Source organism: Panthera leo, chromosome B2 (assembly GCF_018350215.1).
Source record: "Panthera leo isolate Ple1 chromosome B2, P.leo_Ple1_pat1.1, whole genome shotgun sequence".
NCBI classification, from domain to species: Eukaryota; Metazoa; Chordata; class Mammalia; order Carnivora; family Felidae; genus Panthera; species Panthera leo.
In genome coordinates this window covers 74,754,786-74,775,740 of record NC_056683.1, presented here as the reverse complement: position 1 = coordinate 74,775,740, position 20,955 = coordinate 74,754,786, and the positions used below count along the sequence as shown (strand labels likewise).

The 20,955-nt window shown below is 37.1% G+C and overlaps 1 protein-coding gene across 4 annotated transcripts in view; it reads left to right on the top strand.

Annotated features, from left to right (window-relative positions):
* The window catches only part of SNAP91 (synaptosome associated protein 91), a 145,006-nt gene that overhangs the window by 50,578 nt on the left and 73,473 nt on the right, over nt 1-20,955 (top strand). For all 4 annotated transcript variants that reach the window (XM_042939273.1, XM_042939272.1, XM_042939271.1 and 1 more), the window contains exons 5-9: nt 531-633; nt 2,294-2,387; nt 4,345-4,456; nt 13,964-14,070; nt 18,471-18,512. In XM_042939273.1, coding sequence (XP_042795207.1) covers nt 531-633; nt 2,294-2,387; nt 4,345-4,456; nt 13,964-14,070; nt 18,471-18,512 — 458 coding nt within the window. The remainder of the gene's footprint in view (nt 1-530; nt 634-2,293; nt 2,388-4,344; nt 4,457-13,963; nt 14,071-18,470; nt 18,513-20,955) is intronic.

Sequence of the window (20,955 nt, the reverse complement as noted above, 5' to 3'; positions counted from 1 at the left end):
CAGTGTTTACCTTAATAGTCAGTATTCTAGACCCACAATTGTTTATGAAAGTACAAAAGGCAATGAAATGAAAGGTACTTTCCCAATTAAAAAAGAAAAAGATTCCAGCCTTGAAGCAACGTTCTTCATAAATTAGAATTTGAACTGCAGTCATGTGTCCATTCATCATACTTACTGGTTGCGTATCATGTATAAGACAAACGCATCAAGCAGGTAGTTCTCAGGTAGCTATGCGTATTAAGACGGAAACAGCCTGTTTTTTGAAATGATAAACAAATTTTAAGGAAAATCAGAAAAGATAATTAATCTGTACAAGGATGGTAGTATAACGAAATTGAAATGTCTTAGAATGTCTAAGGCCTAAAGTATTTTTGCTTGCAGTAGGATTTAAAATGAGGCCTTTCTGATACATTTATTGACCTCATTCTAGCATTATTTACATTTGCGGAATTTAAAAAAAATGGTACTAACCAAAGCACAATTGAAGGTATTATATTAATTAGTTTTACTTCTTCTGCCCCTCTCCCCAGGTTATGATATGTCTACCTTCATAAGGCGCTATAGTAGATATTTGAATGAAAAGGCTTTCTCTTACAGACAGATGGCATTTGATTTTGCCAGAGTGAAGAAGGGGTATGTTTGGGGTTTTTTTTCTTTCTCATATTTATTTGAGCAGAGTAAGTCTTTGGGGAACACTTGGCTTTCCTTAACTAAGCTTAAATGCCAAATAATTTGGTCATGAAGGCCCAGTTTACAATCACCTGAAAAAAGAGACTCAATAGTATTTTAGAACTCAGCCTTGAGATTGTAATATGTATTACTTCATGTATATTTTCTTGCAGAAAATCTAATTTGCTGCCCATAGTTGACATGGCATAACATTTTATTTGTTAAAATCAATTCAAAATTCTTAAACACATATATTCCTTTAAATAATTTTAAATGGAGAAATTTGAAACAAAGGTCATTCAAAGTTCAAAGTACAGTGGCTCTAGTTGACAGTAGTTATTTCAGTGTGTTTTGATTGAGGTAAAACTGAACACACACACACACACACAATTGAACTGATTAGTAATACTAACCATGGATTTAGAAAACCTCATCGAAAGAGAAGCACTTGATTTTAATACATGATTATCATTTATTTCCCTCTAAATTGATGCTGAATTTAATCAGAAGTGTTCTGCCATAAATTTGTGCAGGTCTTGTATTTGTTCCTGATTTGAAATAATGACAAGATATTGTAAGTTTAATATTTTAGTCTCAAGAATCCACACAAAAAAAGACAAAATTCTATTTTTCTAATACTGACCCAGGCTTAGCTTTGATACACTTTTTTTTTTTTATCATGGTGGTGAACAATATAAACTTGCCCATTCAAAATAATTAGCTTCTTGTGGGTGAACATTTTATAGAATGTTAGGTTTTTACTTCATCTCCTTCTGATTATGGATGATTCTAGTTTACATGCTTTCCTCTGACGTCCTACATGGGCCTGGGCAGCCATGGCTGTTGTTCCCAGCTGCATTGTGGCCTTTCTGTAGTAGGTCCATAGCCTTCTTAGGAACTTCTACACCCTTTTATGGGCACTTAAGGATACTTTGGGATGCTTTCCCTACCCTCGAAGTGGGAGAGACCCTGAAAGTTGCCATCATTAGCCTGTTCACATCACCTGGGTATTTCCCTCAGTTACTTCAATACTGCCATCACTGGATGCAGTGGCCCCCTAAGAGGCCTGTGGGTAGGCACAGGGTTCATTGCCTTCTCTGATGCACCCTCCGTCATGAACCTCTGGTTGTGTCCTCTGCAGCTAGTTAAATTCTGTCTCCTTTTGGCCAAACTGTGCATATCCGCTTGCAGTTTTCTCCCCTTGATAGTTAATAGTATACACTCTGCACTCCCAGCCCTACAGGTTTCAAAAGCTTCTAAGACGTGTTCTCTCTTTCTCTCAAAAACAAGCCAATAAACTGGCATTCACAAAATGTATACCTCTGTTATAGATTTGGAAAAGTACATCCAATAATTCAACTGATCTCTTTTATCTAGACCACACTGCTTTCTTCCTTAGGGCAATGCAGAGAAAAAGAAAGCATTGCCTGTGTGATTGAGGAACGAGAACGGGTAAGAGGAAGTAGTGTAGAGAGGGTAATCAACTACAGCCTCTTAATATCTCAAAATCATCCCGTAAGATTAACAGGAAAATGGTGGGGGGAAGCTTAGAAGAATGCATGTGGTCTTGAATTTTCCATATACAAGTGAGTTTTATCTTTCTCTTTTTTTAAAAAAATTGTAGGGCCGATGGTGTAATGAGGACAATGGCTCCTGAAAAGCTACTAAAGAGTATGCCAATACTGCAGGGACAAATTGATGCACTGCTTGAATTTGATGTATGTATCTCACTAGAAAATGTTTCTTACACAGTCAATACTGTCTTTTGTTTGAAGGTGGGCTACAGGTAAAGCTGGGAATATGCTCAGGAAGCAGATTTAGATCTCCCCTGTTTCAATGAACTAGAAGAACACTTCATTTAGGCTCTTCGCACAGTAGAGATGACCTTGGTTGCCCAGTTTGGGCACTTTACCAGGTGTTTACTTAAGTCATGGAAAAATACAAATGGCGTGTTCTCAGAACCCCACTTCAGAACAGGATGGTGGTCTTCTGTTGTGTTTGACAGGATGAAGAAGCTACAAGATGTACCTTTAGGCAGCTAAATAACTTAGCCTGCTCTTAGAGGCCATTTTATATAGATAGCTTAGATGATACCATCCACCAAAGAGAATTATCTTTGCTTTGTCATCATCTTTCTTCCTAGCGATACCAATGTGATATGTGTCTTAAAACCATACCTGTATCTTGAGTGTGATAAATACACTGACCTACATATGTGATAAGATCATGAAGAAAAGCACACACGTGCATGCGTGCACACACACACACACAAACCAGTGAAATCTGAATTAAGTGGGGAAACTGGGGAAATCTGAATAAGTACAAGTGAAACTGGGGAAATCTGAATAAGATTGGTGGATTGTAGCAATATCAATATCCTAGTTGTGATATTGTACAGTAGTTTTGCAAGATGTTGCCATTGAGAGAAACTGAATAAATCGTACATAGAATTGCTGTATTTTTTACAACTGCATGTGGATTTATGATTATTTCAAAATTAAAAGCTTCAGTAAACATGTCTGATTCACAAAAATAAAATATTCTGACACGTGAGAAGATTCTTGACTCACATTAGCTTTCCTCTCTTTTTGTGGTTGCCTGAAACAAAGATTTCCCTCCAATATTAGTAACTTAAAATTTCTGCTAACATTACACAGTTTAATCTGTAACTGAGTCCTGGTCACAACATTCATCTCTTGTGAAATTTCAGTAAAATCAGCAAAACATCTTGTTTTTTTGATGGATTTTACAGTAAAGATTTCACTAAGTATTTATGGAATTGCTTCTCTTAACTTTTTTTTCCTCTTTATTCATTTATTTTTCTTTGCTTTTCTTGCCCTTAAAAACAGTGCTGTCTTAAGGGGGCGGGGGGAGTCATACAGGAAAAAAGAACAGACCCTTGAGGAGTTGGGAACAAGGGTTGGGGATGAGGAGAAATTATTCTTCTTTGCATTTGTGATTAGAGTATTTGGTGGATGGGTGAATGTTATAAGTCTCAAGAATTATTTTGGAGGTCGGTGACTAAGGTGTCTATTCCCCATGTGTGTGCTTCCTCGCTAAGTCACTTCAGGTCCCTTTGAACCCTTCCACAGAGACCTTTACATAGGGGAAGTGGAAGAATATAATATAGCATAGTAAAAGTAACAAAAGACTAGATGTTTAGAAGTGTATTTGATTGACCTGTGGATCATTGGTCAAATAGGATGTACAGATGTCTTGTAATTGATAGGACTAACTCCACTGACTGAAACTGAAACAAAAAATATATATACAGGGGCGCCTGGGTGGCTCAGTCGGTTAAGCGTCCGACTTCGGCTCAGGTCATGATCTCACGGTCCGTGAGTTCGAGCCCCGCATTGGGCTCTGTGCTGACAGCTCAGAGCCTGGAGCCCGTTTCAGATTCTGTGCCTCCCTCTCTCTCTGACCCTCCCCCATTCATGCTCTGTCTCTCTCTGTCTCAAAAATAATAAATAAACGTTAAAAAAAAAAAAATTAAAAAAAAAAATATATATATACAGTCCATCTTTTAATATTGGTAGAGTTATTAAAAGAGTTATACAAATTTATAGAATGTGAATTAATTTCTTAGTAATCATTTGAGACATTTCCATGTGCTCTGAAAAAAATTGTCATTTAATGACATGCAATTAACATTAAATTTTTATCTTTTTTTAGGTGCATCCAAATGAGCTAACAAATGGTGTCATAAATGCTGCATTTATGCTTCTTTTCAAAGATCTTATTAAACTTTTTGCTTGCTACAATGATGGCGTTATTAACTTACTTGGTATGTAGAACTGCTAATGGTATGGTATCTTTGAATAAAGACTGTATCAGAATGCAAAGATTTGGATACCATAGACTTACTATGTAATAATCTAAATATATGATTCATTGAGGTCACGTTTCTCTGTTCTTAGTCAAGAGTAAGTGCAGGAAACAGCACTCTAGATGTTTTAAGCAGGAAGGGATTTTATACAGGGATTTTGGTGCTTACAAAATATTGGAATTACTGAAGGTTCTAGGCTTTGCCTCTTGGACTAAGTCCCAATATGTTCTACTCTACTGTGCTAACAGCTACCTCTGGTACCACCTGTAGTGATGTATAGGGAATAGGAAGCCCCTTGTCACCTCATCAAGTATAAGGGGTACTCCAGCTCCTAGGGTCCTTGACCCATATAATCCAACAGTGGTGAGCAAGGTACCATATCCTGGCCAGTGGTTCAGAGCATATACTAGAGTCTTTAACTTCTTAAGGTATCTTCTTCGATACCTTTAAAATAGTGTCTTCTGTAGACCATTCCATCATTATGTAAGGTCAGCTATTTCTGGACTGAAGGGATTCATGCTACGACTGACAAATTCTGTGGGATGCATCTGTTGTCTCACTTCTTGTGCAGTAAAATAGAAGTAGGATTGTGTGAGATACCGTGATGGGGAATAATTCCACAGATGGTGGCACTGGCAAAGCACTATGGGCAGAGGTGATAAATCCATATCCAGGATGAATTATCTATTATGCTCTTTTCCTTGGTAAAAGGAATTAATCCTTAAGCTGGTACTTGGAGGATGACTCTGTACTCCCTGGATTATGATGCCGTGGTAGAAGTTCAGCACTGATCTCTGCTTTTGACAGACTAAGGGCTTAGCAACAGTGGCAGATACATCAGACTCTGTGGTTGGACCTATTCACAACCTCCATTCTGATGTAATCACTTTGTTCATCAGTGTATGGAGTCCTCTTATCCCCCCGATCATTGAGAACCTTTTTGTGGCATATGGCCTTTGGTCTACATTTGCATGGAATGAAAATAGTCTCATGCTCTTTATCCTTTTTGAGAGGTCCACCCACTCCTTTTCTCCAGACCTTGTCACCAGTCTTCCAGTTTTATTTTTTCTAAGTCCCTGGTCATCCAGGCCAGCAGTTTGCTCATATTTTGGGGGTAGTTCCATTTGTCTCACCATCTTTCCTTTGACCTAAAGTAGAATTCAGATTGATAATACTGTTTGAAGTTTGGCCTACAGTGAAAGATTTCTTTCCACTCTCAAGGTCATCCCTTTGTGGGGATTTAATGATTCAGCAAACCACTTTTCATTAGTGCCAGCATGAGAAACCATCTCTAAACCAACCTTGAATTCTTTTTCTCCTCAGTCTGCTGGTTATGGGGAACTCCCCAGAGGGATTGGAGGGAGAAATGCAGTGCAGAAGAGCCATCTGTCTGTACAGCCTGCACGGGTATTCAGAGTTGACTTGAGGCTGACCTCTTCCATACCACTCTCATTTGATGATAGAGTGTTCTTGCGCTTGCCCAGCTTATGGGTCTGTAAATTAGATAACACTTGAGGTCTTATGATCACTTGATATTCTATGGTTAGAATCTCAGCCTCTATAAGCAAGCCAAGAACAGTTTTTCCAAAGGAGATTAGTTACTGTCTGAAGAAGACATGGCTCTGCTCCAAAGCACCAGAGGCTTCCACTGTATTTTCCTATTGGAGTGTGCCAGATGCATTCTGCAGCATTTGGATCTGCCGCAGACACTTTGAGTACTTTTAGGTTTGTGGGAACAAAGGCCCATGTGGCTCTAGTTTGGAGCAGTTGCAGAACCTTCCCCTGATCTGGATCCTACTTATATCTGACACCATCCCTGATACTCATTTTAGAGCAGAGCACACACATATAGTATATGTTACCTCCAAAACTAAAACAGCTCAGCAAAACTTTTGCCTACATTTTAGTTATAGGGGATGCGTGAAGCAATTTGTCTTTGACATGGAGGGGACCTCTGGACCCTAAGAAACTTTGTTGATGTGGCAGGTCTCTGAACTTCCATAAATTCTGTCTCCCACCCCATGACATACATGTGACTTATCAAGGCATCCAGCATTACTGAAATTCTTGCCCACCGGGTACAGTCAGCCTGATATCGTTAGCGTGATAACCCATGGGATCATGACAGCTAGAGAGGTTGATATCCTTGAAATAAGACAGCAAGTGTATGATATCATCCCTGCCAGATGGAAGCAAACTACTTCTGATGGGCTCTGTTTATTGAGATAAAGATAAAAGAGTTTGCTGGTTTGATAGCTGCCCATCAGGTGTCAAGAGTGATGCTGATTTTATGCTGGTAAGGAGGATACATCTGGAAGTCTGCAAGTCGGGGTCATCACCTGATCAGATTCACAGTAACCTATTGTAAATCTCTATCCGCAACCTGTTTCACAGACCAGGTATGCAGGTTAACTGAGGAAATGATGGAATTGCTACCCCTGTGTCTTTCAAAAGGTCAGGAAACCAGTGTGGGGACTCTGCTAGTTTCATAGTGTTTCTATTAGAAATATATATTCAGGAAACTGGGGAAATAACCACAGATAGTGTAATATATCCACTGGATGCACTTTTCTTTTATCACCTAATCCCCAAAAAACTTCAACTCAAATTGGTAGAATGAATAGTGACATTTTGGGTCCACAGGGAGTAGCATCAGTTTAGCGTCAGTGTTCCTGAAAAGTCTGGGTATGTCCCCTTCCCCTGGGTATAGTCACCCTGGTAAGGGTCCCTTTTGCAGAAGAGTAAGAAAAAGTGCTCTTGGCTGTGTTTCGAGGACATTTCTCAAGAATATTTGGAAAGCTTATTAAAATTCAGCTTGCTAAACCTCAACCCAGACTTTCTAATTCAGTAGGTCTGGGGTAGGGCCTGAGAATTTGCATTCCTGGTAAGGTCCTGAGTGGTGTTCTTGCTGCTGGTCATGGACTTCAGTTTGGTAATCACTATTTTAGAGCTACTTCCAGATACTCAGGCTAGCTTTTGAATCCCTGTTTTGTGGCATGTTCACCCAAATTGACAAATTATCAATTATATCCAAAATCTAATTAAATACACTTTTCTTCCTGGTCAGAACCTTTAGAATCTATACCAGCTGTCTACATTTTTATCAGTGAGGGTTTCCAGATTCACAGGGAAAAATTCAAGATGCCCACTTACTTAAATTTGTATTCAGATCAACATAAATAATTTTTTTATGAGAGAGAATGTGCATTTGCATGCATGTGGGGGAGGGGCAGATGGAGAGGGAGAGAGAGAGAGAGAGAGAGCAAGCCCGCCCCGAACAGGCTCCATGCCCAGGGCAGAGCCCCGTGTGGGGCTCGATCCTACGACTGTGAGATCATGACCCCAGCCAAAATCAAGAGTCAGACACCAAACCAACTGAGCCACCCAGGAGCCCCATGAATAATTATTTTAGTATTAGTAAGTCCTATGCAATATTTGAGACATACTTATACTAAAAAGTTATCTATTTACAATTTGTTTAAGTCAGTGTCTTGTATTTTATCTGGCAACCCTACTGCCAACAGAAATTTGTAAGAACTTGCACTTCTTTTAGCCTGTATATTTTTTTCCTCCTGGGTCAGACTTTGTATTTGTCTCCCTAGGGCATGCTGGCTTCTAAATCTCATTCTAGGTATTTAGGCAGTTGGCAAAGGGAAAGGGGTATGAAGTAGATGGATTGGACATGAGAAAATTTTTCATTCCCTTATGAAAGGTGGCTTGATTACAGGATCTCCAATCAGGGCAGGAGCAGCCTCTTCAGACAGAGAAGGAAAAGCTTCTAGCAAGAGTAGCTCACTTTGGTTTGAATCTACCCAAGCACTCTCCTTTCCAATTTTCCTTCTCAATAAACATCCTAACTTTCACAAAGGAGACCGTGGTGAGGCTGGGAATTTAACTTAACGACATATGTTGTAATTCAGCAACCTACAAGATTAGACTCTGACTTTGAGTGATGACAGGCCTGTGTCTGCCAGAGATAAGATTATTTGAGGGCACTTTTGGAGTATCACTGTCTGACTGGTGCCTTGAGCCAGTAATTTAAAATCCTGTGTTGTCATTGTTCTTTGGAGTCAGGAGCAACCATTCACTCTATATTCTGTTTGCCTTATTCCCCTCATGGTGGTCTGTCTCAGCAGCGGCTTGGTCTGGTAAGCTTCATTTTAGCTGCTCATTTGAGAAAAACAGAGGTGATGATTTCAGTAATTATTTTACTCCTGCATGGCACAAACTGTGAGAATCAATTTTTTGATAGTTGTGGGCGGTCATCACTGCCTTCGGATCCAGCCAGTTACACATCTAATCCCGGATTCCTATCTTTGACATTTTTGAGGGCCTGATTTCTACAACCACTTCAAATACCAAATACAACGTACTTACTCAAGAAACAGAAACCACTCGACATACTCTAAATTTAGAAAAGGATCTAATGTAGGGAGGTGGGTGCTTAAGTAATTATCAGAAGCCTTTAGGACCTGGTCTAGGCTCAGCCTCCTGAATGACTTCCGGAACAATAAATTCTCACACACCAGGGAAGCTACTATTTCTGAAGTACACGGAAAATAAGAAGCTGCTGCCACCGCCTCAGCTGCCTTGCAGCCTGAGGAAGCTAGAGAACGGACACCTGAGGCTACCTTCCAGGAAGTAGGGAGTCGCATCAAGTAGGAGTAACCACTACTCAAAACCTGGGAAGCTTGAGGGTGGGCAGTGGAGTGCTGCCGAAAGATAATGTATCTCACACTTCTAGGAACTTTCTTGTGACAGAAATAGCTTAAAATGTGCAGGAAAATGGTTTCTGCCTCCGTTTTACCTTCCAGATCTCTCACAGGTCTGTCTAATTTACAGAACTGATTTTGCATCTAGCTTCCTGGCTTCTCATGAGTCTAGAAAGAGAGAGAATGGAGGTTGGGTAAGGCAATCAGACACACTGGTCTTAGAGATGTTGCCTTATTGGGGAAAGATACCTGCTCTTAATATGTAATGCAACACTGTGTTACCTTTATTTCAGGTGAGAGTGTTTCTCAGTAAACCAAATAACAGATCTTCCTTCCCTTTTTTTGGGCTTATTTTACTCTTCTTACCACTCATAAATTTGAGTTTTTGTTGAAGTTCATTTCTAGCCAGTTTTTTGTGTGTATATTTTTCATTGAAAACCCTATGGTTTCCTATGGAGATACGAATCTCAAATCTGTTGTTTAAGCCCTTACCTTTCTTACAAGCTTCAGTTTTGCCGGCCTTATTTGTAGATATTGAAATTTAGATACTGTGTTTTTAAAATTCAGCAATCTCTAAAAAATGAACTCTTGAATTTTCCCTTCCTAATCTCCTTATTTCTGTTGATATATAAGTCCTTTAAAACTAAAACCTGCTATCTTTGAGTTGCTCGTCTTAACGCCTTAGCCAGTCAGAAATGAAGTTCTGCTGATTTATACTTGTGCCCTCTCACTAGTGTGTGGCCTTGTTTGTTTCCTACTTCTGCTTCAAGAACATTGGACTTACTGCCTTTACAATTTTCTTAGCAATTAAACATGTGAAGCCAGGGGCACCTGGGTGGCTCAGTTGGTTAAGTGTCTGACTCTTGATTTCGGCTCAGGTCGTGATCTCACGGTTCATGGGATTGATCCCTGTGTCGGGCTCCGTGCTGATAGTGCAGAGCCTACTTGGGATTCTCTCCCTCTCTCTTTGCCCCTCCTCTGTACCCCACCCCCAAAAGTAAACAAACTTTAAAACCATGTGAAGCCATGTGATTCTCCTTGATTGTCTTCAACATCTACTTAAATACAGCTATTTTACTTTATTTTGACTTCAGAAAGAAGACTGTAGTAAGAATGCATTTTCTCTTTATATTAAAATAATAACCATGCAATATATATATTTTTATTTCATCTAATTTGAAAAAGATAGTCTGTTGGCTAACATTAGAAACAGAAAAGGTGAGTTGTATCTTCATATTAAAGACCTGACTTCAAAAGACGTAGAGGTGTGCATTCTTGCCTCATCATATTCTGGTGTTGAGTGGCCTTCATTCAACGTTGCTGTCAAATTGCTCATGTGAAAGTAACATTCTAGAAGATATGTACACTTGCTATCCTGAGTGTTTTGAGACAGGTATGGTTTTTTTGTTTGTTTACTAAGTAGTGCTGGGAGTTAGGTTTATAAATGCACTATGGGTTAGTTTTAATTAAAGACTTCACGAACAATTCTCTGGATCTAATGTTGGAATCAGTAGTGGTGCTGCAAATCTTTGCAAACATTTTATCACTATGATGAAACTATGATGTGCGAGCAAGAAGATGCTTTCCTTCTGATGAATGCTCATTAGTAATAGTCCACATGCACAGCCTCAGTGTACTTCACAAGATGAGATTCTTTTTCATCTGGTTCTTTTCATTAGGACAGTTGTTCTGTGAAAATTAATACTAATATGACAAGGGAATTTATCAACACATTGTAAAGATTACGTTACAAAGGCCAGATTTGACTTTGTCTCAGTCGGTTAAGCGTCTGACTTCAGCTCAGGTCATGATCTCGCGGTTCATGGGTTTGAGCTCCACATCAAGCTCTGTGCTGACAGCTCAGAGCCTGGAGCCTGCTTCAGATTCTGTCTGTCTGTCTGTCTGTCTCCGTCTCTCTCTCTCACACAAAAATAAGCATTTAAAAAAATTTTTAAAAGAATATTAATTTCTCAGGGCGCCTGGGTGGCTCAGTCAGTTAAGCATCCAACATAGGCTCAGGTCATGATCTCACAGTTCATGGGTTCGGGCCCCGTGTCGGGCTCTGTGCTGACAGCTCAGAGCCTGGAGCCTGCTTCAGATTCTGCGTCTCCCTTTCTCTCTCTGCCCCTTCCCCACTCATGTTCTGTCTCTCTCTGTCTCAAAAATAAATAAATATTAAAAAAATAAAGAGTATTAATTTCTCTTGGCCATACCCTAGTCTGAGGGGACAAGGGAATCTCACAGGTTCACTTCTCAGTACATGTTGCTTTACTGTGTCATTACCACTGTTACAGAAACAATTATGAAATTATAACCTAAAGCCATAATAATTTCATATCTTTTGTTCCCATATCCTAAATTACCATGAAAGGTAAGAACAGTTTAAAAAGTATCCGGAGGAGACAAGTTGCTCAAAATTCTGATGCATTAGTTCTAAAAATAAATTGAGATTATTCAGTTGATTCTTCTTTTTGTGTTATTGCTGAAGATCTGATGCAAAGAAATAAAGTTAGATTAGTAAAGAAAAGTAATTTAGACATTTGAAAAAAATTATGTGAAGATTATTTAAAAAGAAAGAAAATTATGTTTTACCAGAATAAATCATTTTTTTCAAAAGTTTAAGTTAAAAAATACTTGTTCCCTTATAGCACCATGATTCCATCTGTAGCATTAGACAACAGAAATGGGTGGATAAAGATTATATTTGGCCAGTTTTTTAAATTGAAGCATAGCTGACACACAATGTTATATTCATTTCAGATGTACAACATTTTGATTTGACGATTCTATATGTCATCACTCAGTGCTCACCGTAAGGGTAGTACCCATCTGTCAGGATACAGTGTTATTACAGTATTATAGAAGGGAAGGGAAGCAGTGTTATTACAGTGTTATTGACTGCATTCCCTATGCTGTACTTTTCATCTCTGTGACTGACTTATTTTATAATTGGAAGTTGAGACCTCTTAATTCCCTTCATCTATTCCAACCACGAGTTTGTTCTCTGAATTTAAGAGTCTGTTTATTTTTTGTTTTGCTTTTTAAATTCTACATATAAGTGAAATCATATGGTATTTGTCTTTCTCTGTTTGACTTGCTTCACTTAGCATAATACCTTTGGGTTAGATTTGACCATTTTTTAAAAGCCTCACTTCTGTCTCAAATCTCAAGTGGAAAACAGTATGTGTTTGTTTTCTTGATCTTTTCTTCCCTTGAATGCCCTACAGCGGAGGTCTGTGTTAAATGTAAAATTACCCAGACTGTCAACAGAAGGTAATGAGTAGCTACCCTCAATAATTAGTTCTTTGTGTAATTACATATTATTAAACCTTTCTTGAGAAAATTAAAAATACTTTTAAGGTAGTAAAATTACATGCTGAATGAAATTAAGAACTTTAAAATATGAGAGAATATAAAAATAGCATGAGTTTAACAATGTGAAAATACAACATAATGAAGAATAGTGAATCATCTTCAGTTATGATCTAGAGTTGTCTGGAAGCTAGGGCAGGGTCTACTGTGTCTCCATCTGCAATGTCAATAATTATTGACTGAATGAACTGATGAATGAATGGCTGCAAAAAAAAAATACTGATAAAGTAATGGTTTCCTTCCAAAGATGTATGGAGAAAATACACTCACATACTGTAAGTATAATGGAGCTATAGTACCTTACTGATTGTGAATTCCAGTCTTGGGAATGCAAGAGAGAGCAGCAAACGGATCCACCTCTGTTTTTCTGTCTAGGAAGTTGAAGGTTAAGAAAAAGGATGCAATTATGTATTAGAAAGTCATGATGAGTTTGGTAAACCAAATGGTTTTCACAAAACTCCACTACTTTGTAACTAAGAGACACATTATAATGTTTGAAAAAAATCACTTATGGACAACAAAAGTATCAATTTATAAGGAGTGTAGACAATTTAAAGAATTCTTTAATTTGGATAAGTTTATTGCTTTATGATGAGCTAGCAAGAAAATAAGAATGCTGTAGAACACAATCATAACTTTTGAGATCATCAGCAAGTATTTGATAAAGCAGGGTACTGGGACATATGGATCATGAGTTTCACTTGTGACATTTCATATGTTCTACTTTAATTGTGCTTTTACTGTTTAAATGCCTTCGTTTGAGACACCTAGAACATAACACTGTTCTTAAACTTTGCAGGTCTCCTTGGTTAGGTGCTTTAGTACCTCATGTGGGTTTTAAGGCCTGGTGTTTTGATCCAAACATTCATTTAGGTGTTTCGAAAATTGTGGGTTTATTAATTTATATTTTATTTTTTAATATTTATTTATTTATTTATTTTTGAGAGACAGCACAAGCAGGGAAGGGGCAGAGAGAGATACAGAATGTGAAGCAGGCTCCAGGCTCTTAGCTGTAAGCACAGAGCCCAATGCGGGGCTCGAACCCACTAACTATGAGATCGTGACCTGAGATAAAGTCAGACACTTAACCCACTGAGCCACCCAGGCACCCCATGTTTACTTATTTATTTTGAGAGAGAGAGTAGAGAGCACAAGCAGGAGAGGAGCAGAGAGAAGGAGAGACGGAATCCCAGGCAGGCTCTGCGCCGATAGCCTGATGCTCACAAACCATGAGATCATGACCTGAGCTGAGATCAAGAGTCCGATGCTTAACCAACTGCGCCACCCAAGCACCCCTAGGTTTTAATTAATAGTATTAACATAAACTTAGAAGAAAATTGAATACAATAGCCTTTTCAAAATGCTTGTCTATCTCTTCCAGAAAAGTTTTTTGAAATGAAGAAAGGACAATGTAAAGATGCCCTAGAAATTTACAAACGATTTCTAACTAGAATGACGCGAGTATCTGAATTTCTCAAGGTTGCAGAGGTAAGTAATATTAAGCTTTGTTGGAAAAACATTCCAACAAAGAATATTAATTTTGTTAATATTAATTTATGTATCTGGAGTCAATAGTAGGGTTTATAATATGTCAAGACATTCTGTCCCAGAGCCCCAGTGTGTTAGGATTGGAAGTGAACTCAGAGGTCATGTCTTCCAGCTTCTCATCCACAACTGTATTCTGCACTCCTGCATCCCAGTTAATGATCATTCTGTGTTCAAATACAGGTGTCCTGGACACTGAGCAGATTCTCAGCTCTGCAAGGTGGTTCATCTCCCCTTCTAATTAATGGCGATCTTTGATTGTAAGGAAGGGCTTCCTTTTTACTGAGCCCTGTGGGAAAAAGCCCTTAGGAAAGTCTGTGTATTGTTGTTAGTGTGTAGAAGTCATAAATATGACCTTCTTACTTTGTCAATGACTTAAACACAATGAAAAAATTAAACAGAAAATTTCATTAATTTTATGAAGTTTATACATTGTTTCTTAAGGATATCTCTTTGTTCGTAATCATAATAACTGTGTAACCATACAGTTGGTGTTCCTGAGGTTACCTGTAAGTTAGTGTTTTATGAAATCTAGTTATTGATGAATACTGATATTGGAAGAGATAACGTTGTTACTATAGTCCTTTGGCAGGATGACCAGTTGGTTCTTCTCTTACATGTCAGTGAACGAATTGTTAGCACTAACTGGAGTGCTGTGTAAGGGGGGTTCTGAAGCATATGATGCCATGGATATTGGACATTCATCCCATGTTTTTGCTGTTTTTGCCATTTTCAGAATATAACGCCAGAACAAGCGTTTTATACACACAATTCCAATGCACTCTAGTCTGTGCATTATCAATCTTTCAAATTTCATCTATTCACAAGGAATAATAATTGTCACATTCATATTAGGAGACTAAAATAATGTTATAAAGTGCTACCTCTTGACCTTTGATCCAAATAGTTTGTAATCAGAATAAAAGTCTTTTCTTGTATATAATATGGGAAGCAGTAAAGAAGAGTGTATAGGAATTACATATACATTAAAGCATATTCATGTGTACTTCTCATGGGTTTATTGATGTTGGTTGTCTTTAAGGAAGGATAGAATTGCTTGAAACTTTCACTTTTGCTGCAACACAAGTTTTATTTTTTGTATTTGATAAGATTTTCCTGTGGTTTAGCCTTAGTTATCAAAATAATCTAGTAAAATTTTCCCTTTTTTTCTGTGAAAAGATCAGTAATGCCTAAGCATCAGAGCAGAACATCCTTTCATTGTTTCATTAATGCTTGGTGCACATGCTAGTCAGTTTTCCTATCTCTTACTGTATACATTAAGGTAAGGAGCTGGGCATGTGACAGCCTGGGGTATATGTTTCTCTAATCGCTAAGGCTGGGTTCAAGGTCTTCATGAGAAAGGGGGTATTTATTGATTCATTCTGTATTTTTTTAATGTTAATGTTTGTTTATTTTGAGAGAGAGAGTGTGTGTGAGTGAGCAGGGGAGGGAAAGAGAGATAGAATCCCAAGCTGAGTGTGAAGATAGAATCCACACTTAGTATGAAGCCTGGCTCAAGGCTCAGTCTCATGGCCATGACATCATGACTTGAGCCAAAATCGCACATTTTACTGACTGAGCCAACCAGGCGCCCCATTCTGTTTTTAGATGTAAAACTTTATTTTATGTCTCTTGATAGCCTCATGTCAGCCTGGGCCCATGTCAGGCTGTCGAAAAGAAAATATATAGAAATTCAATGTCATTCTGAGAGTTTTTCTTCAAATAACTGAATACAGTATTATACTTTTATTTGAACGTTATGACCAGGACTTTGTTATAGAATGATACTAATTTACAAAATTATTTTTCATAGAATAAATGCTAACCCACAATGGGCTAACAGTAACCATTTGTGTTTTCTTTATTTAAGTTACATTGTTCATAATTTAGACATTAATTGTTTGAATACCAGTAGTTTGGTTATGATTGGTAAATACAGAAATTTCTTAACACATGTACAAAGCTTCCCTCTCTACCAGACGGCTCTTGTGTGGTGTGCATATGTGTGGACTCATACCAAATAGTTACCTTGTAGTTAGTACCATTTTCCTGAAGAATGTACAGAAGACTTGCAGAATGTCATTTTTAAAATACAACTGTGTATATTGGCTATTTGGCAAATGTTAATGAATTGTCTGCCATACTAAAAGAAATATAGACTTGTCAAACAACTAGTATGGAAATATTCAAATATCCCAGAAGAATTGCTTAAAATGTAGAAAACTTCCCATGTTTTGAATTCTTACAATGAAGTCTCCTAAAGCAGAGAACTGAAACTTTGTAAAATGGTTGTTTTATAGGTAATAGGCGTTTTTGCTAAACACACTTCCTTTTTTATAGAAGTAAGTTATTCTTAGTTTGCTATTCTAAGATAAATACCAAGTCGTAGGAGTTATATCTCCCAGAATATTTGCAGACAGAAAGTGATGAGATTTCTGTAATACAGCCACCCCTCAGCTCAAGCCTTCAATTACATTATGGTTCAGAAGTTCAGGTGAGTGAAAATAGCAGTGTCAAGGAAGAATTCCTAAATTATGTCTTTCTGTTCAAGAAAGTTGTGTTAACTATTTAAGAGAAACACATCACCTTTTGCCAAGATGATCCCAGTATTAAAGATCCATAATACTTTAATTTCAAACATGCTGACTTCATTCATATTAGTATTTTAATGGATCACCTAAAGAGGTATTAAAATATAGAAATAAAAGGAATGAAGTTACCTTAGTTTATAATTTCCATAATTTGTAATATTTAAGTGAGTTTAGGGAAGCAGGAGTAGCTTCCCTAAAGTCAGAGTTCAGTCATTAGCAGGTAAAGTCTACACATCTGGGAGGAATCTGCAGCCTAAGTTGCTCTAGAGGGATGAGGGTCAGTGCTCTACCTCATTGGTTCTTCACACTAGGCAATTAATGCTCCCCTCACATCCCCAGCAACCAATGTCTTGAGACATTTTAGTTGTCGCAACTGGAGGTGGGGGAAGTCTACAGGCATCCGGTAGGTAGAGACCGAGGATGTTGCCAGTATCCTACAGTGCACAAGACAAACCCCACCAAAGAATTATCATCCCAAGATGTGAATAGTGCCAAGGCTGAGAAACCCTGCTGTATATAGAGAGAAAGCAAAAGAAATAACTTAGTTAAGCATTTGTCACACGGGTAGATTTTCCAACCTCCAGTTTGTCTTATTGTCTTTGTAGGAGCCGAACATTTACGCTTCATGTATTGGCTTCTGCATTTCCATCAACATCAAAGCAGTTCATTTCTCAAAGAGAGAGACTTAATTTAACCCACTTTGTTCCTTTGAGCCTAAATTTCATTATTTATAAAATGAGAGAATTTAAGTTATGATTTGTATTTTTCTCCAAATTTTTATTTTGAATTGTTTTAAAATCTACAAAAGAGTTGATAGAGCATATAGTCAACACCTATATACTCTCTTCGTTGATTCACTTCATTAATATATTACCATATTTTTGCTTTTTCTTGTTCTTTCTTTCTCTTTTTCTGCTCTTCCTCCCTCCCTTACCTCTCTCCCCAAGCTACCAACACTAAAAATTCACATATGCTTTTACCTAGTAATTCCATTTCTATAAATGCATCCTACAGATGTATCCACGCAGGTGAAAAATGGTGTGTGCAACATTATGTGTAAGGCAAGAGACTGGAAGCAACTTCAGTGTTTGTTAATACATGACTCGTATAAATAAATAATAGGAAAAGAAGCTGTTGTAAAAATAAGGAAACTCTATGTGTTAATGTGGATATAGGTCTAAGATATATCATTAAATGAAAAATATAAGCCCAGTGTATGTAATACACTATTATTGTATAGTAACATGGGAAGTAAATATGTATTTATAAATTTCCTGTTTCCTTGGATATACATAAGGAAACTCTGGAAGGATACATAAGCAACAAACAAAATGGTTCTCTGTGGGAAGAGGGGTGGATACTATACTCTGAACAAGTTATTAAGATGAACATTCCCTGTCCAGAGGACTTACTGAGTATAATTAATTTAAATTTAGTATAAGAATTTTGTTTTAGGCTTTTAGTTGCCATTAGCCTTGGAGGAAACCTTTACATTTTATATTTCAATTTCTTAAGTCTTTTTTGGGGTTCCAGTAAAATTCTGTGCATTTGTTATATCTAACTACATTAACAAAATCATTCCTCTGTTATATTGAGTAGAAAACTACACAAAGCATATTTTCAAAGTGAGATTGACAATTCTTTTATACCAGGATTGAGCCGTACTTAACTAATCCTGTGGGTAATCTGTTAAATGCAAAGAAATTAATTTTTAAAATTCCCATTAAGTAACTTATTTTTTTTAATCTGCAGCAAGTTGGCATTGATAAAGGTGACATTCCTGACCTCACACAGGTAAGTGATTCTCTGAATAAAAAGTATAGTATACTTTACTATACCCCTATAGTGGTACTTTACTAAACCACCATAGTGGTTTGCCATAAATTACCTAGGGCATAGTCTTGTAAGCATTTAATGCATTTTGAATTTAAGTCAGCCAACTTTCTTGGAAATTATTTTGGCTTGCTTATTTTTTCTAGCTATTGAATATATTTCTGGAGATAATGTGAAGATTTTCCTGCCCATTTAACACAGTTTCTTCTTTAAAGGCAACTGAATTTACTTATTGAGACTGTGTTTTCATTCTTGAACTTGATTCAAAATGAAACCTTGAATAATGTTTGAAAAATGCTTTATGAACAGTGACTATTGGTAGGCATGTAGTCAGAACATTAGGAATGTTTTTTCTGCTATTCTCCTAGTTTTTAACATTTCCCAGGTATGCACTGATTCTTGACTCCCCTGTGAAGTGGAAGAAATTCTGTAAAAGAACCTTTAAAAAAAAAAAATGCTCGTGGTAGATAAGTGATTTTTCGAGGGACCATCTGGTAAGCAAAAACAATAGTGGTGCTATCTTATCAATCTTTTTATGTGTCAAGAGGGCACACTGTAGGGTTCCTAATATGTAGAATCAAGACCATTCACGTGTGCAGAATTACTTTGTGACTTTTCTCATAATTGGCAGGAACTGTTTTTATTTAATCAACTCTTTACTCTGTTATGGTAAATTCTATCCCAAACATGTCCTTTAACTAGAGACAGTGAGATGATAAGAGAGAATATAGAGCTCCTTGCATACCACCAATGAATGTATGAGTTTCCTGTCTTCATAAATAAAAACTAATTGTAATAGAAGGAAATGTTCGTAATGAAAAATACCCAGTTTTTAATAATGTCAAAATGTATATAATAGACTATAATCCCTTGCAATGTTTTTAGATTTAAAATAATTTTAACCTTAAATTTTTATTAAAAATTAGAGAACCCCAAAGTAATAGTCTCTGTATTTATGTTATTAATATACCAACTAAATACCAATAATCTTTCATAAGTAAAATTTTGAGAACAATTCAAACATGATGGCATTGTACTTTTTGCCTTAAAAGTTGGGAGATCACTGCTTCTAGTAGACAGAATATTAATATATTTTTGCTATTATGAGAAGATAGTGTTCTTTGATCAGATATGTACCTGAATAAGATATTAGTATCATTTTGGATATGGTTTAGATATTAAGTATGTAAAGTACCATTAAAAATTTTTTATTAGATATGGACGCATGAATTTAATAACGCTGTAATAAAAAGTGAAGATAATCAGTATGCTTTCATTTTAAATTATTTAATGATAATAAACATTTACATTGTAGTTTGGTAAAATAGCCCAGATAAATAATACATATTAACCTAAAAAAGGTAGATATTAAAATGTTTTGCTCAATGAATAGCTTTTAGAGATAGTAAATCACCTTTATTTAAACTGTATAGACCGCTCTCACTGTGGAATAAAAGTAAAACTATCATATCAGGGAGGCTCTCAGTTAAGAAAATAGACCCTCATTTGTCTCAGTTCATACAGTGTTTGAAAGAGACAAAGTTTAAAAGAATGCTTAAATACCTTTTTGTTTTTAAAATTAGAAAATTGTAGGTATCATTGAAAGAAGGATTCACATACTTGGGTTTAATTTTTAATGTTACTATAGTATTCATTATCACTTATATAATCTCCTCTCAGAAAGTCCAGAGACATATTGTTTAACGTTGTACATTGCGTTACTCTAATTTGGAGAACAGATATCCAGTCCTTAAAGAAGGTAAAGTTGTGCCCTGGGTATTCTGTGGTAGAGATTCATTAGAATCTGGTATCATTCTTTCCTCTGCTATTTTAGTGTCCTTAAGAGCCACATAAACTTCCATATTAACATTTATTCTTAAATTACTTCTTCACACACACTTAAGCATTCCCTAGTTAATTTCTCCAGCATATACTTAAATCTCAATACAAGAGTATTGAGTGCTTCTGAAATTTCTTAGTAAGTAACCTAATTGTGATTTCTGTTAGGATTGTGACAGAGCTAAATATACTTCCTAATTCTTATTTAGAACCCCTTCCATAGGTCTACTGGAGGCTTCTAACTGATCTGGCAGTTTAGACCCACTATGATGGTATGGTCAGGCAGAGCTGGAATGTGAACTATTCTAGGGTTAGTCTTTTAGACAGTGTTAGACCATGGTTAATCTGGAAATGGGTCAGAGATACCAGGTTGTGTGGACTCAGTTTAACACCTTTGAGATTAGGTTCTCTCTGCCAGTTCCTGTGTGGCCATTACAGCCACTGAATCTAGCTGTGGCAGTGAACCAAAATACCCAACATGGAAGAGGGCTAAGGAGGAGCTGGAGGTCAGAAGGCTACCTACTGACTGGGAGTAAGAATAGGCTGCTTGTAACTGGAAAGATGA